This window comes from Artemia franciscana, chromosome 15, assembly GCF_032884065.1.
Source record: "Artemia franciscana chromosome 15, ASM3288406v1, whole genome shotgun sequence".
NCBI lineage: Eukaryota > Metazoa > Arthropoda > Branchiopoda > Anostraca > Artemiidae > Artemia > Artemia franciscana.
The window spans coordinates 37,317,612-37,334,753 of record NC_088877.1 but is presented as its reverse complement, the minus strand read 5'-3'; the positions used below and the strand labels follow the sequence as shown (position 1 = coordinate 37,334,753).

The 17,142-nt window shown below is 32.8% G+C and overlaps 1 protein-coding gene across 2 annotated transcripts in view; it reads right to left on the bottom strand.

Moving 5' to 3' along the window:
• The window catches only part of LOC136036431 (uncharacterized), a 34,057-nt gene extending 17,132 nt beyond the window's left edge, over positions 1-16,925 (bottom strand). The window contains exons 1-2 of one of the 2 annotated variants that reach the window (XM_065718665.1): positions 16,846-16,925; positions 5,234-5,440 (exon numbers count right to left, since the gene is read on the bottom strand). In XM_065718665.1, the coding sequence (XP_065574737.1) occupies positions 5,234-5,440; positions 16,846-16,851 (213 nt within the window). In that variant the 5' untranslated portion in view covers positions 16,852-16,925. Of the gene's footprint in view, positions 1-5,233; positions 5,488-16,845 lie in introns of those variants that run through there. The other variant, XM_065718664.1, reaches the window with a different exon arrangement.
• Between the last annotated feature and the right edge of the window lie 217 nt (positions 16,926-17,142).

Sequence of the window (17,142 nt, the reverse complement as noted above, 5' to 3'; positions counted from 1 at the left end):
GTATATGTTTTTTTGTCTTTTTAACTTGTGGACGGATGCCAAACTTCAATTTTTCTGTTTGTAAACGACTAAAAAAGATCAGTTTAAAGTATTGAGGACATGATATATAAATGATCATTGGAAAAAGCCAGAGGGCCATGGTAACAAACAAAATACTACATTTACAGAAATGAATAATTAAACGACGCATATAAAATAAAATTGAAAAAAAAAACTCACAGAATTATCGAGGCAATCGGCTGGTCTCTGTAGGTAGCAAATTACTTGGTAATATGATACTTTTTGGACTGAGAGATGTAGTAGACAAGTAAGAGAAGAACAGTGCGGTTTTAGAAAAGGTAGAAGATATGTCGACAGAATTTTCACTCTTATATAAATAATTGAGAAGTGCCTAGTTGTCAAACACCTTTGGTCCTCAGTTTTATAGATTATGAGCAAGCGTTCAATTCTGTTGATAGAAGAGCTTTAGCAAAGGTCTTATCCTTGTTTGGTATACCAGAAAAACACATTGAAGCGATTTGTGCTATGTACAAGAATACCACCGCTGTAGTTGAGGTAGGAAATGAAGCTAGCAGCTGTTTTCTTATTAAATCAGGAGTTAAGCAGGGTTGTGTTCTATTCCCCTTTATACGGATCATTTTGATGGAATTTGTCTTAAGCAGCACAAGAAAGACATGGAATCAAATGGGGAGGAAAAACTCCCCTGGACTTAGTGTAATACTGATGATATAAGCATCCTAGATAAAAGTGTCAGCAAAATAAATGAAGTTTTAGAGGTTTTGCAAGTTCAGGGTGCTAGAATAGGCTTGAAATTTTATGCTAGGAAGACTAAGTCACTAAGGCTAGGAATAAGTGAAGATGGAAAGATGACGTTGGGTAACGAAAAGATTGACCGGGTGGGCAGCTTTACTTACCTTGGTAGCATTCTTAGTAAAGACGGTAGGAGCAGTGAAGATTTTAAAATTAGAATAGCTAAGGCCCAGGAGTTTTTTCACAGTTAAAAAAGTTTGGAAGAATAGGAAGATAAGTCTGCAAACCAAGATTAAAATATTGGAAGGTACAGTGATGACAGTTTTCAAATATGGGTCTGAAGCCTGGGCGCTCCGAAAAGTGGACGAAGAATTGCTAGAAGTTTTCCAGAGAAATTGTCTACGGATTGTTCTGGGTACCCGACTGACTGACCGTATTTCAAACAGCAGGCTGAACGAAAAAATGGGCGCTCCAAGAAGCGGATGAAGATTTACTAGATGTTTCCCAGAGAAATTGCCTACGGATTGTTCTGGGTACGCGGCTGACTAACTGTATTTCAAACAGTAGGCTGTTCCAAAAATGTGGTTCAATCCCACTTTCTAGGGCTTTATGAAGGGGTTTATAGGGCTTTCTAGGGTTGAGATGGCTATGGCACACTCTGCGGATGAAGGATGACAGATTGCCAGAGATTGTCCTTGTCGGCAAACCGTCTGGGGCTAAGCGGAAAGTATGTCATCCTCGTCTGGGGTGGGAGGATGCCATAAAGAAATATTTAAAGGAACGGAAACTTCCTGGGAGTGTATAAAGAGGCTTTGAATAGATCAGGATGGAAGAGGAGTGTGTGTAGCTGTGTTGGCCTCTGTGCGTGTGCAGCGGTTCTGAGGTGAGTTGCTAGTAATAGTAGCAGTTACATTGCCAACAGTTTTATATATTTGTTTTATTTTCAAAGCTAGTATATTTATAGCTGTTGTTTTTTAAACTTTCTTTTCTTTTATTCATTATTTTTTTCTTTTTGTCTTTTTTCTCCTTTTATTTCTTATAACTGTCACTGAAAAATCTTTATACTGAAGGGATTTTCAAATATGTTGTTTTTGTTTTGTGTATATATTGCATTATAAACTTGCTGTACTCCTCATTTATCAATTTAGCTTATCGATTGTCACTTACAAACTTAGCAATCATTTATATTATGCTATTATATAATGTTAGTGTTGTTTTTCTTGATCTTGTGACCTCTTTTGTTAAAATGATTTAACTAGTCCTTTTTAGCCTGTAAATAAATTATTGATCCGTGAGCATTTGTTTTAAATTGTTTGTCTGCCAATAAATTTACATGCCATTAGAATCTTTAGCAAGTTTTTACAGCAAATTCAGTTAAGTGCGGATTAGTTGAACTCCACAAATGAAGAATGACAGGATTGACGATTTGCGTTCTTTGACAATTCATTTGGGGCCTCGCGAAGAACAGGACGTCTTCGAATGGGGTGGGAAGGATGCAATAGAAAGGATTTTGATGAAATAGGAGCTTTATGGAAAGGAGTGTAGCTTTGAATAGGTTGAAGTGAATGAGGAGGGGGTACAGCTGTGTTTGTTTTAAGTGGTTCGGCCCTTTAAATAAACATCCGGAGAGAATAGTCAGAAGTGGACATGAATCTTGCCACATCTCCACCAGAAAATGAATAATTTATTATTTGACATTTTTTAACCATTTAAATTTTGTCTTAAAATTAAACTTTGACGGATTTATTCTAGGTTAATTGAGAAAAAGGATTACTGATCAAGTAATTGGGTTTTTACTGGAGTTAAGATCAAAGTCAAGACCACGCGAGAGTTAGAGGCAAATTTAGTTACAGCTTCCATTCATAAACACATGCTTACGGGAGCGCTTGGGGCTAGAGCCAACCCAAAAATCTCTCCATGATTGGGACTGAATTTCTCACCACTCCCAAATCAAAATATAGGGAAGCCACTTTGGGAGAGGGGCCAAAAGAGCATCCGTAAGGTCCAAAAATTTTATAATATAAAATTATAATTTTATAAAATTTTATAATAGCCTACTGGCAAAAAGGGGAGAATTATAGGAAATTAGATCAACATAGCTTTGTGTTTAGTTTTGCCACAGTCCCATGGATTGTTTTGGTTCTTGCTCGCCTGTCTCCTCCTCAAAAAATTAAGTTGGGATATTCGGTTGAGCCAAACCCATACACAATCCTCCATCACATTCCAGGGAGGCGATCACAGAATAAACATGGAGTCAGTATTCACTTTTAGTTGATAAGACCAGGTTAAGCTCAAATTATCGAATGCCGCCTCTTTTAGAGAATTTTAAGTTTGCACCCACACTTGAGCCAACTTCAACCTATACTCCAAATTCGGGGGCACTCTCGTTTGTAAATATTGAAAACAATCAGCGTAAACAGTAGAACAACGAGTTACGATCTACAATGTTACTTGCTTTGTGCTACTTATTTTGTTTCATTATATTTATGAGGGATTTTATGAAATCACTGTAAAAACATGTAATATATGTGTACATGCCTTTAGCATACGCGTCTAGTTTATCTAGGAGAAAGTTTCTGGTATGATGCCATGCCTTGTAATTGTGTCATACGTTGTGTTGTGTGAATCTTCTATTTTATGAAATTAAAAAAAAATTAAAATTTGTATTCTTAATTAAATTTCGCATTTAGATTTTATTTGACAGTTGGGCATATTTCATGGGGGTTACCTTTTTCGTTATTCGTTGTAATAATATTCACTAAAAAGTTCGCAAATATACGTTATTCGTTGTAAATTTTACTCATTAACTCATTCACAATTAACTGAAGTGTTCACTTAACTGTGCCATATATAGTATCGTATGAACCTTACTGTTAAAAATGATACAGCTTATAGCCGTCATTCTTCCTTAAATGTGTCAGTCAGGGGTAATTGGTTATGGCGGGGGATACACCTCACTTAAAATTATTCCAAAAACTGTTAGTAGTTGTAAATTTCCCTCGTTTAGTGTGATCATATTTTAGGATATATACCCTCCCAACCCTATGGTTGCCAGCAAAACCTAGAACATCACACAACTTGCTCATTTAAGTATCCCAGATATTTTGACCATGTAGAGTTGACGACATATACTAGGCTTCTTCATTCATAAACGAAGGTTTTCTACCCTCCTTTTCTCCCTCCCTCCCATTTTGTAACCAACTGTGACATACTCAGATGCCAAATAGATGAAGAGTGGAAAAATAAGAATAAAATTCTAAATTTTATAAATTTTTTTTTTTTATTATTTCTCATTTCTTTATTTATAAAATGTGTTCAAGAACATTCTAATATAGACATTTAAAACATGTTTAATAGGATTCAGCACTGATTACTAATACGATTTGCTTTTTTTTTTCAGTTCAGATCATTATTTTTTAGAAAACATACTTGTCTAAGAAGTTAATGACAAAAAAAATATTTTGACGCAAAAACCTTCAGAAAAACGTGAATGATATTTCAATACAGATTACTTTAGTTTAAGACAAAAAGCATGCATTTCCCTTTATCAAGCCTTTCCCATTCACAGTCCGTGAAGCTAATTTTCTGTGAATCAAATTTGACCCCCATCTCAAATAGCGAGAGATCTGGTAGCCTCTCCCTCCATTTTTAATATATGCCATTTCTTAAACAGGTCTTAAACGCCAAAGGATAAACACATTTAAGTCTCTTATGAATGTATTTTGCATATCTTCTATCCCTTATGCTTTCACTACCCCTTTTCAATATCTCAAGTCTATTTTTTTAATAGTACTTTTTTTTTAGTTAAACGTTACATCTCCCAGTGTTTACACCGCTTGCAAACAGTACTATCACTTAGCTTTTTGATAGTCAGTATTTTAATAGCAAAAAATGCTGCAACAAGAAAATAGTAGTAACATAATTCCCAGCCATAGACCATGGGGGAAAAGGGGGGGGGGATTTAATGATGGTATATTTGATTTGATTTTTTTAAAATTGTTGTTGAATTGATATTATATTAAATTCATCTCTCGATCTACATTCAGAAATTGTTCTTGCATGCGGTGCTAAACTGACAAAAAAGGAGCGTTAAATATAAGGTAAAAAACATGAAAAATGCGATTTAAAAATTATCTTTTATTAAATTTTAGCGGAAATTCTAAAAATGGACGACTTTCTTTAAATGCAATCATACGTCACTATTTTGGAACAAATGTATTGCAAATAGTAAAAAAGTATCATTTTTACAATAATACATCCGGTATTTTTCGGTCTATATACTTATTTGCCACAGAAATATAAATTTTCAGCTTAAGTAACAGGATTTCAAAAGCATGTTTGAGAGCCCCCATTTTAAAAACACATCGGGATCCACATTACCCTCGCGTCTCCCAAGAAAGTCAAGTGGTCCCTTCCTAGTCAAGTGACGTCATTAAATCAGGAGCATGACTAAGGAAAAAAACAAAAAAGTTCATTGACTTACCTCTGGTGCAGGAGGTTTTGGGAAATAAATCACTGGAGGCTGCTCTCCTGTATATACAATTGGTCCACCATATTTGACAGGTTCGTGTCCTTTTGCTTTCTTTGGGGCCTTATGCGCCTTAGGGGCAGGGTAACCATATCCTCCTCCTCCACCTTTGTTAAAAGTTGCATTGGCAGCTGCTAGGCACACAGCTAGCAGAACTAAAGGCTGTAATAAAGATACCCACATGACTGCCTAGTTACAACTGGGTTTTGAAGTTAAAAATTTTTAACTACCCGGACACGGTAGTAGAAAGTGAAGCTGGTTACGATCGCTAAGAGGATTTTTAAAGTAATTAATATTGGTTTCCAATTGATGATAGACAGGCGGCTTAGACACACAAAAGCCTTTGCGAAGAATGTAAAGAATCAGTTAATTTATTTTCGTTTATTTTAAAGCACACATATAAACAATATTACGGAAATGAGAGCTACCAAACGAAATCCGAAGGTCAGGGATATCAATTGGGAGATGAATCAACAGCCCCTTTACCATTTTAAGACACTTTTTTTGTGTTTTTTTTGCTGGAAGATACATTTTGGGTACTTCCATTGAATAAAAATTGCCCCCCTCATTAAATTTTGAAAATTATATTTTGCCACCCCTTCCCCCTCTACCCTTTACTTGCGTAAATCGGTGAGTTGTCAGAAAACCAGTCACATTTAGTTGTTCTTTGGAAGAACAAGAGATTCTCTATGGAAGACACAACTAAAAAATTAATTCCAGTTTAACTATACTGTTATTAAACTTACTTCTTTTATTTATGTTTTAGGATCTTTATTAATTTTTTTTTTTTGAGTTGAGAATCTTTGAGCCTCTAAATTGCTTTCATGGCAAGAACATTGTTTGAAAAAAAAATTAACCCGGTAAAATAAGCAAACTTGACGAGATATTTGAAAAGAAGACAAATCAACTGATAAACTTGGTGGTGAAATAAAGACCAAAGTTAAATTTCTAAAATAGCTAAGGGTCACATCCTTTGTGATGTTACACAATATGTTAAAAAAACAGTTTTTTATAATAAATTGTTTTTAAACAAATAACCAGTAAGTTCTTTAAAGCTATATCCGAGATGCATCAACCTTAGTATTTAGAAATTCCGAAAGAAAAGTGCAAGAATCCCTTTTTTTTTGTAGCTACAAGAAGGCCAAGTCAAGAAATTCTAGAGGGAGCAAAGATTTACTAAAAACAAAATTAATAAAGATAAAAAAAATATTGTTTTCAAAGTCTTGGGAGGGGGGCTATTTTTTCTCTTTTAAAGGCATCCCTGAACAGCTACAAGACTTTTTAAGATTAATAGCAAAAGAAAAAAGAAACATAATAAGCAACAGAAAAAAGGTAAGGGCACTAATACAGAAATCCCTACTTTTAGAATAAGCCTCAAGATTTTGGTACGTATTGATTTTTTTATTCGTATAGAAGATTTTTCATTTCGTTCAGCACGTATAGAATTTCTTGCTTTAATCAGTTTATTTACCTCTTTCATGTTCTTCTCAAGTCTCTTCCTTTCTCTAACAGTCACCGCTCTTCAAAACAAAATCCTATATTTAACTACCTAGAATAGCTGCCTTATTTTAAAAACAAAGATTTACATAGGGCACCCCCCCTTGTGTTTGGTAAATTTAAAAAAGTCAAAACAACAAAATTGCCCCCTTTGGATTTTAAAAATAAGTTTCGCCCCTTCCCCAAATTTTCGTGAGCTGGTGCCCTTAGATGTACGTCTCTACAAAAAAAAAAAACAGAAGACGATCACTCCCCTTAAACTATCATCTTCTCCTGTGTTTGCAGTAGATAGCAATACCTCAAAATTTAAAGATATTGCTTTTAAGATTTATATCAAATTCAACTATTGCTCATAAACCGTGTCTAATTGCTAAAAGACAACTCCGGATCCTTTTGAATGGAATTAGCTGCTATTGGAAGCAGTAAGCAATGAAATGAAGATAAATAGCGTAAGTAATGTTTCAGTAATAGTTAATAAGCTTGAGAATGTAAATATTGTCATTAAAAGATAAAACAAAATGTCATTTTTGAAGGCTGAAAAAGGGGAAAACAAACGAAAACAAATCGATGAAAATGAAGAAAAAACAAAGCAAAGCAGTTTACCCACCGACTGAAAAATCATTCTTGCTATATTTTCTTAATACTTTTTAATTTTATTACTTTATTGTCTGTGTTTTGTCGAGCATAATGTGGAGCCAGTACAGGAGCAGATCTTGTGCAAAATATTTTTTGGGGGGAGGGAACGTGACAAAGGTGCCAAATAATTGACCAAATTGACAATTTTTTTTTTTAAGAGAGTGAAAAAATAACGAATGAGGGTGCCAGAAAAATCTTGGAGGGGGCCCAAGGTCTCCATTGATAAGCCAGTGTGGTCTCAGAAGGTATTTGGAACCAAGGTAGACTTATTATAAACTCAATTGGGATCATTTGGGGGAGGATCAGGGAGCACACTTACGGTTCAAAAATCATAAGATTTTCGCCAAAGCCGGGGATTAATTTAAAAATATAGAAAATGATATCATCATTTTAACTCTAATTTTGGTAGGTGCTCCAATCCTGACCTTTTTCTATACCTTCAAAAATATTTTACTTACATTAAAAATTTATTACATTTCGGTGGTAGGAGGGGGAGGGAAACAGCTTAGAACAAACCAGTACAACCGTAAGAACGTTGAGATTTCCATGGATTGGGAATAGAGAGCACCCACCCAGAGCAAGTAGCTGGTTGAATCTGTGCCCAGTTCCTTAGAAAGGTATTATTTATGTTAAAGTAACTCTTACATTTGATTTTCTTAAATTAGTAGAATACTGCGATCGGCACATACAAACGACATATATAAATGACAAAACACAAATGTTTAATTGTTTTGGTTACAATTATAGGTTTAATAGTAAATTTATTCATGGGGGATAAATGACAAAACACAAATGTTTAATTGTTTTGGTTACAATTATAGGTTTAATAGTAAATTTATTCATGGGGGAGGGGGATTATTACAGTCATTGATGGCTAGAGATTCACTATATATTTATCATGATTTTCAGTGTTTATGATGCACGAACGATCGACTTCCCCCAAGAAAGTTTTGAAAATGTACAGGGCCTTGGATACATTGGGCTTAAAAAAAAAGAGTATTTTCAGAACCGCTTAAAATCAGGGCAAATCCCTCCAAAGATTAAATTAGTTTAAATTTGTTAAATATTAATGCGGCAAATCGTTTGAATATAGCCTAATTTTTTAGAGTGTAATATATTTTATTATTTATTTATTTATCTATTTATAATATCATTTATTTACATCACGTTTATAGGACTTTAGTAATTTGTGAGTATTATATAGTTTAACTTGAAAAAAATATTTATATTTATAAATTTGCATTTTATATAAAGTCCGTTATATCTTATATAATTCTCCGCATTCATGGTATAGGAACAATTTACTTCCGTCACTGCATCTTTAAAAAAAATATGAAAATGAAATACTTAAAACGATACTTTACAGCAAAATACTTAATAAGTTATCACTTCTTGAAATATAATTTAAATATGGAAGATATATTTTATAATTTATTCATTTATTTACAGTTTTTCCATATTTACAATTTACTTACTTTAAACAAGCTTTACTCTATATGTATTTATTATAATTGTCCGTATTTACGATACAGAAACAATTGATTTCCGCCACTTTGCAAGTTGTTGAAGCTATAATTTTATACATTTTTTCCCTGACACGGTTACGATAAGCTGTTTTACAGGTTGTTTCCTAAAGAAGACCTAATCGAAACATGACCTGCAGGATCTCAATACGTGATTGGCTGAGAACCGAAGTGGGCCAAAGGATCAAGGACACGTTTGAAAAGTGAAATCCAGGTTCGAAAATTTAAAAGGCCCGAAGGACAGAGCTAAAACTCACTGCCAAAGAGAGAGTCGAAACATTTTTTGTTACTCTTCAGGCTATTTCCGTCGTTTACAAATTTGATAGACATCATCAGGCATCATTATTATCAATCAAAGACGAAAAACTATCATATATATATATATATATATATATATATATATATATATATATATATATATATATATATATATATAACGAACTGCACTATATGGTTTATTATATATTTGTTTATTATAAATATATAATAAACAAAAACGACTGCACTATATGGCCTATATATCTGATTTCTGGAAATTTAACACATCTTAAAAGACTTTTCCAGGGGAGGGTTCATCTTCAAGTAAATTGTATAGGAAAATCTCCCCTATATCCTGTCTGGGGGCATGCTCATTTTTCCCCTATTTAATTACTTGTCTTTTAAAGAACCACTTTGTTGTCACAGCCAATATTCCGAGTTGTATAGAAAGGACAAAGACGCAAGTAGAGGGGGGGGGGCTTCGGAGTCCGGTGCCTCTGGAATCCTAGAATGTCTAGAATATCGTGAATTTCTGGGAATTCTTTATTCAATCATAATTTTTTTATTATTATTGGCCCCCGCTGGAATTACTTTCCCCCCCCCCCCCGCCTAAAAAAAACAAACGAATTTCTGTGTGCCAGCCTTGGAAGAGAACATCAATTTTTTAAGAGATAAAAAAAAGTATATTCTATGGCCAACATATTTAAAATTTTGGAAATTCATAAATGTCTTTAGCAAACATTTCAAGAGGAGAGGAGCGATCTCTGGTGAAATTTAACGAGGAAATTATCCCCCTACCGTAAGCATAGGGGGCGAATATTCACCTATGTAAGAGTTGATCTTGAAGGACCAGAAGGGCAATGACCTTCTTTACCTCCAAAAATAATTAACAATGGCTAAAAAGAAATTGAAAAAAATGGATTTTAAATCTTAAAAGTCACTGCCCCCTCTCCCCAAACATAGTCCGATTTTGTATTTACTTCAGCTGTCACTCAAGTAAAATGAATGTGGAACTTTTAGTATATCAATGCAATAACTTCTAATAAAAATCAACGAACTATTACAAAATTAATAATATTGTTTTAATTTGGATATTCAATAATCAAAGTTACAAAAGATCCCTAGCAACTGTTTTTGTCTAAAGTGCTCTTAGAGCAGGAGCTTAAGTACTAAACAGTAGAACATTGTGAATTTTGAGTCTTTTTTCTACAAATCAACGAAATTTCTTTTAGAAAAATTCAACATTTACTTTTATTAAGTAATATTTCTGTTTTATTTTCTATTTGCGATTTACTGCAAGAACGCGTAGGCTTTTTTTTTCTGAAACTGGATCCCTATAAATCTAAGTCACGAGACGCCACTGGCCACAATCCACACCTCAAGCCACATACTTTGGCCAACTTTAACGGTGATGTGAGCCAATCTAACAAACAAATGAATATAGGACAAGAGGCGGTGCATAGAACAGGTTTTAGCCTTCTTTTTTTTTAAACAACATTATTAACCACTCAGAATTTCACCAAAAGGAATTATCAGTTTAAAGTAAAAGTTAACACGTCATATATAGGCTTTTAATGAAAATTAACTGTGAGAGAGGGAAAGTTGGCGTGCTGGAATTTTTTTTTATTTTTTTTTTTTAAGTGTACAGGTAAATTTGGTAATTTTTTGTAAATATTTTATCTGTTTTAGTAAAAATAGATTTATTAAAATAAAATAAATACTTTATTTTATAGTAAATACTTTGTATATCATAGTAAATACCATAAAATAATTTTAGTAAATATTTTTAGTATTTCAGCAAATTATTATTTAGGTTTTAGTTTTTTTTTTTTTTTTATTTTAAAAAAATGAAACTTTCCAGGAACAGTTGAATACTAAACTTAAGAATCTAAAATTTGACAATGTGGAAAATGATTGGAATAATTTTAGATAAACAACTGGTGAAGTTGATGATGGTGTCTTAGGGAAGAAAGTTAGGACTGCATATAGGAATATTAGTAAGAAAGCTTTATGTTTAATAGAGAGGAGAAGGGAATTGTAGAAGAATCATCTGTGTGATGGACCGTATGATAACAAAAAGAATGTAAATAAAGTGGAGAAAGCATTAAAATATGAACTAAGGAGGTGTGAAGTGGAGGCAATGAATAAAATTACCGAGGATCTGGAAGATGCAGCTAGGCGGCATAATAGTAATATATTGTACTGGCATGTTAATGAATTGAGAGGGTCAATCCGGACTTGTCCCAGTTAAAGATAGGAACGGGGCCACAATTAGTGATAAGGAAAGATTTAAAGAGAGATGGGCAGAACATTTTGAAAATGTGTTAAACCGAGATAGAGTAACAGGAAAATATTACAGGAAAGAGAGGAAAATGAAAAAGTTAGTGATACCTTGAATGGGAAGAAAGAGTTGTTTTGTGATGAAGAAGCGACAGTAGTAAAAGGATTAAAAAATAATAAGGTTCCTGCTTCTGATAGTTAAATTAAGGTAGTCAAAGTTAAAGTAAGATAGTCTAATTAAAGATTTTAGAAAAATCTTAATTAAACCACTGTATATGAAAGGTGATAAGAGTGAGTGTTGTAATTATCAAGGGATTAGTCTGGTCTCTGTAGATAGCAAATTACTTAGTAATATGATACTTTTTGACTGAGAAGTGCTGTAGACAAAGTTTTAATCGAAGAACAGTGTGATTTTAGAAAAGGTAGAGGATGTGTCGACCAAAGTTTCACTCCTAGGTTAATAACTCAGAAGGGCCTAAGTTGTCAAATACCTTTGGTCCTCAGTTTCATAGATTATGAAGAAGTTGTCAATTCTATTGATAGAAGAGCTTTAGCAAAGGTCTTATCCTTGTATGGTATACCAGACAAATACATTAAAGTGATTGGTGCTATATAAGAGAATAACATTGCTGCGATTAAGGTAGGAAATGAGGTCAGCAGCTGGTTTCGTATTAAATCAGGAGTTTAGCTGGGTTGTGTTCTATCACCCTTTGTATGGATCATTTTGATGGACTTTGTCTTAATGAGCACAGAAAAGGCAATGAGAGACCACAGAATCAAATGGGGAGGAAAAGCTCTCCTAGACTTAGATTACACTGATGATATGAGCATCCTAGATGAAAGTGTGGGCAAAATGAATGAGTTCATGGTGCTAGAACAGGTTTGAAAATTTATGTTAAGAAGAGTAAGTCGCTAAGGCTGGGAATAAGTGAAGATGAAAAGGTGACGCTGGGTAACGAAAATATTGATCAGGTTCGCAGCTTCACTTTCCTTGGTAGTATTATTAGTAAAGACGGTGGGAGCTGTGAAGATGTTAAAAGTAGAATAGGCAAGGGTCATGGTGTTTTTTTCACAGTTAAGAAAAGTTTGGAAGAATAGAAAGATAGGTCTGAAAACCAAGATTAGAGTATTAGAAGCTAGAGTGTTGACAGTGGGTCTGAAGCCTGGGTGCTCCGAAAAGTGGACGAAGAATTAATAGAACTTTTCCAGAGAAATTGCCTACGGATTGTTTTGGGAGCCTGACTGACTGACCGTATTTCAAACAGCAGGCTGAACGAAAAATGTGGCTCAATGTTGCTTTCTAGAGCTATAATGAAAGACGGATTGTGATGGCTAGGGCACATTCTGCAGATAAAGGATGACGGATTGCCGAAGATTGTCCTTTTCGGCCAACCGTCTAGAGCTAAACGGAAAGCAGGTCGTCCTCGTGTTGGGTGGGGGGCGTTATAAGGAAAGATTTAAAGAAGATGGGAACTTCCTCGGAGAGGGATCCCAGGAACTTCCTGGGAACTTCCTGGGGTTTTGAATAGATTGGGAAGGAGGAGGAGCTCTGTAGCTGTGTTTGCCTGAGGTAGTTTGGTGCTGCGGTGAGTTGTTAGAGTAGTAGTAGTATTTCGATAAAATGTATTAAATACAAAGGTGGATTTATATTTTACCGAAATGTAAATGGCAGCAGTAACTAATAAAAGAGTAACATAAAATTTTAAACATAAGGAGTAAGGAATCTCGTAATAAAATTCTTTAATAATAAGTTTACGCAGTTGTGACCTGTTACACAGAGAGGGAAGAGGGGGAAGTTAGTTTGCAGAAAAAAATGTGAATATTTCCGGCAAGATTCATTAAAAACGAAATGAATTTTTAACTCACGTAAATTTGGGTAAAAGCAATAGTCCTAAGTAAAACTATTGCTGTACCTCAAAAGATGGTTCCTCAGAAAAATGTACATTATGTTACAACGTATATTAATTGCCAATATTTTCTAAAAATTACTATATATACATACATAAAACATACATAAATATATATATATATATATATATATATATATATATATATATATATATATATATATATATATATATATATATATATATATATATACAAATATATATGAAATTTGATGATGACGTAAACTGCAGAAAAAGATTTATGATATTTCCAAAAATTTAATTTTAAGTATACCGGAAACATCTTCCTCCACACTGGATAGGTCCTCTCGGGACTTGTGAACCAAGTGTATATATATTCTTTTATTTCGAAGATATTACATGACAATTGAATTTCAAAAGTGACTCATCATAATTTATATTGATTAGGAACCCAAAAAAACATACTAGTTCTTCGTGGGGGCATGTGGATGTACTAATGTGGGTTCTTTACTGTTTTATTCAATAAATTTGTTGACTGACGTCAATTGTGACACTCAATGCATAAAACAATGGATAATCTTATTTTTGTTTTCACTTTCTTCAAGGTAGGGGGGGGGGGTTAGGGTTTGAGCTAGAAACAACTACTCATATCCCATCATCAGAAAAATTCCCTTCTTTCTTTGTTTTTCTTTTAGACTTCGTAGGGCTTGGTACCTATCTTCCACAAATAATATCCCTTTATTGGATAATTCATCTATTTTTTAAATTTGATAACGAAGCTCGTTATCCAAATGTTGCATAATTATTTAATGCGCCTAAAGAAATTGACCTTTGTTTTTAATTCAGTTTTCTCTTTCTTACTCTTTCCTTCTCCCTTCCCCCTCTCTCTCTCTCTTTCTCTTTTTCATTAAAGTTGAGTTTCAAGGAATATTCTTCGAAGACTCCAAACGATCTTCTCGTTCTACAGGTATGCAATAGTATGCAAATGAAAACGACGAAAACATATAATGTAATTAATAAACTAATTCATGGATTCTTAAACCTGCAGCAGTACAGATGTCACAAGAATTGTTAAATAACAAAACTCATTATGTAATACTATTTTTTACAGTAAGATATCAAGCATAATTCCTTTATTTCGAAAAAGCTAAAGCAAAAGAAAATGAAAATTAGTGAAACAGAAAAATAAAATGAATAAATAGAATAAAAATGGTTCAATAATTAAATAAACAATGACATGACATGAAAATGAATTAAATGGCAATTATAATTAAATATAGTAAACTAAAAAAAATAAAAAATACAAAAGTATTACAACTGTAAACTTATTTTAGATGTATTTCTATTTAGTATATATTTTAATCATTTAATTATTTGAATTTAATTTATTTTTACTTAATGCAAATCTCCATAGTTTTTTTTTAAGAGCTTATGATATTTCTAAATGCTTTTCTTCATGGAATTTATATATTGCTAAGGTAAAATTTTATTTCTCAACAAATGAGAAGAAGAACTAATAAAGAAATTTCTAAATTAATTCTATGATTAGAATTACTAAAAATTGTCGGCATTATTACAATAACAAAAACCTTTAAAAATCACTTCGTACTTATGTATAACATGTTTAATAATAGTTTTAATCCAAAATGTATTAACTAAAGGCTTGGGATAGTTTTTAAGTTTGTTTTATAAAAACATAAAAAATAAGGTGTTGATAACCCTACCTATAACACTTTTAATTATGGTGTATCAGATTGGCTAGATACGATTACTCCAAAATCCTTTTAAATTTTATAACTAATCTGAATGTGATAAATCTGGATGAAAAGTCATTTTCATAATGAATCCTTGTTAATACAATCAATAAACGTTATAAATAGCAATCAGGGCTAAACTCAACAGGGTAGCATAAGCTGACCTGAGCATTCAAAAGCTTAAGGGGCCAATTTATAATTTTTAGAGCCCTTCTGGGCTACCATTATATAATGAAATAAGTGATACAAATCAAATGAAGATTCTAAGATGATGAAGTAAATGAAAGAACATATTGACTTAAGATAAGGGGCCCTGGTTGTGGATTTAAGAAGAGACCCTTTATTGTGCCATCTGCCTATTGCCTATATCTAAAATTTCAATTTTGACCTTTTTGGGGCACACCAATGTTTACAAAAAAAAAAAATTACGGTAAGCAAGTTAAAAATGAAAACTCTATATAAGTGGCATTAACTTTCATTCGTCTAGGGCCTCGAATGGCATTTTTTCGACTCAATGTAGAGCCCAGGCTTATGATTTATTGTTCAAAATTATTTTCAGCCTTTCTATTTGGGATTATTTAACGCAATGGGTAAACTAACGTAGATCAACAGAAAAACTTTATTTCTGTTCATTAATTTTGATTTCTAATTTTATGTTTTAAATTACAATTAAGATAATTCAGAATAATTGGAACAATTAGAATTTGTAACAGCATGCCCAAATAGCAATCATGGCGTTTATGAGTAAGTTTATAATAGCTCAAATGAACTGAACATAATATATTAAAACAAACTTTTATAACGCAATCCCTTTTGCAAATACGAGAACTACAATTTTACTAAAGGCTTAAACATTAATGAAAAATCTTAATGAATAAATTAGTATGATTCAGACTAATTGAGTCAATTTAAAGTCGTTTAAACTATATAGTACACAATATTATGGTATATATTATATAAAGTATGATGTTAATATATTAAACATATATAAAATCTTATTATTTCGTTATTAATATATTATTATACTATACTGCACTATTAATACAATACAATATAAATAATTAAATATATTAAATTGCGTTGAAATATGCTGTTATTTTAGAGAATTGTTCGATTAACTTACTACTGAGATAGCTAGGAAATAGGCATACGATTGGAACCAGAATTTTATCTTGAATTCAAATATAACTTTCATCTGTGTTGTCCCTCTTCCCGTAATTTTTAAATATGTACCCTGGACTGTATATATACATTGAATTTTCGGTAAGTCACTCTTTTCGTCAAATTGATTGAACATGATTGAACGGAATTGAATATACCGTTCAGCGTATATATTTACACATTAGAGAAGAGGGGGGGGGGGGGTTAGAGTTCAAGTTTCGAAGTAATGATTGTTACCATTGAATTTAAGATAAAATTCTGGTTCTAAAGGTATGTCTATTTCTTAGCTGTCTTATTAGTACATTAATCGAAAAAGTTACCATTATTTTAGTGTACGTTAACCACGTTGCAAATGTAGCACGTTATAGGTTTAAATGTAGATATTTGGATATCTATATATCCATCTACAGGTATTTGGATAAATATATATTTGTGTAATTTAAAAGAAGGCACGTTAGTCCGTCACCAAAATAAAAGTCACAGAATCCATATCCGATTCAAATCCGTAGTCTATCCATCTGTGCTCCACATAGTATCCATTCCACTAAGCACTTATTTCACTTTATACTATATTCAATTTCCCAACTTACTTTCATGACTTTTTAGTTTTTGACCATAAAACCGACTATTATGACTCGAAAACGTGACGTTAACTATTTCACTAAGTGTCCTGAATTGAGCTTTTATATGAGACACTTCTGGCGGTCAGGGTTGATTTTCGACAGCTAACGCGTCTTCTCTGGGAGCGGCTTTCATCATTAGCAAATCCAAAAATTATGAAACTTACTCACAATTTTTGAATTTTAATAAAATAACATTATCAATATTGATTCTGTTAATATAGTGTAATACGTTTATATAACTTAATGCAAGCAAAGGCTTTAAAA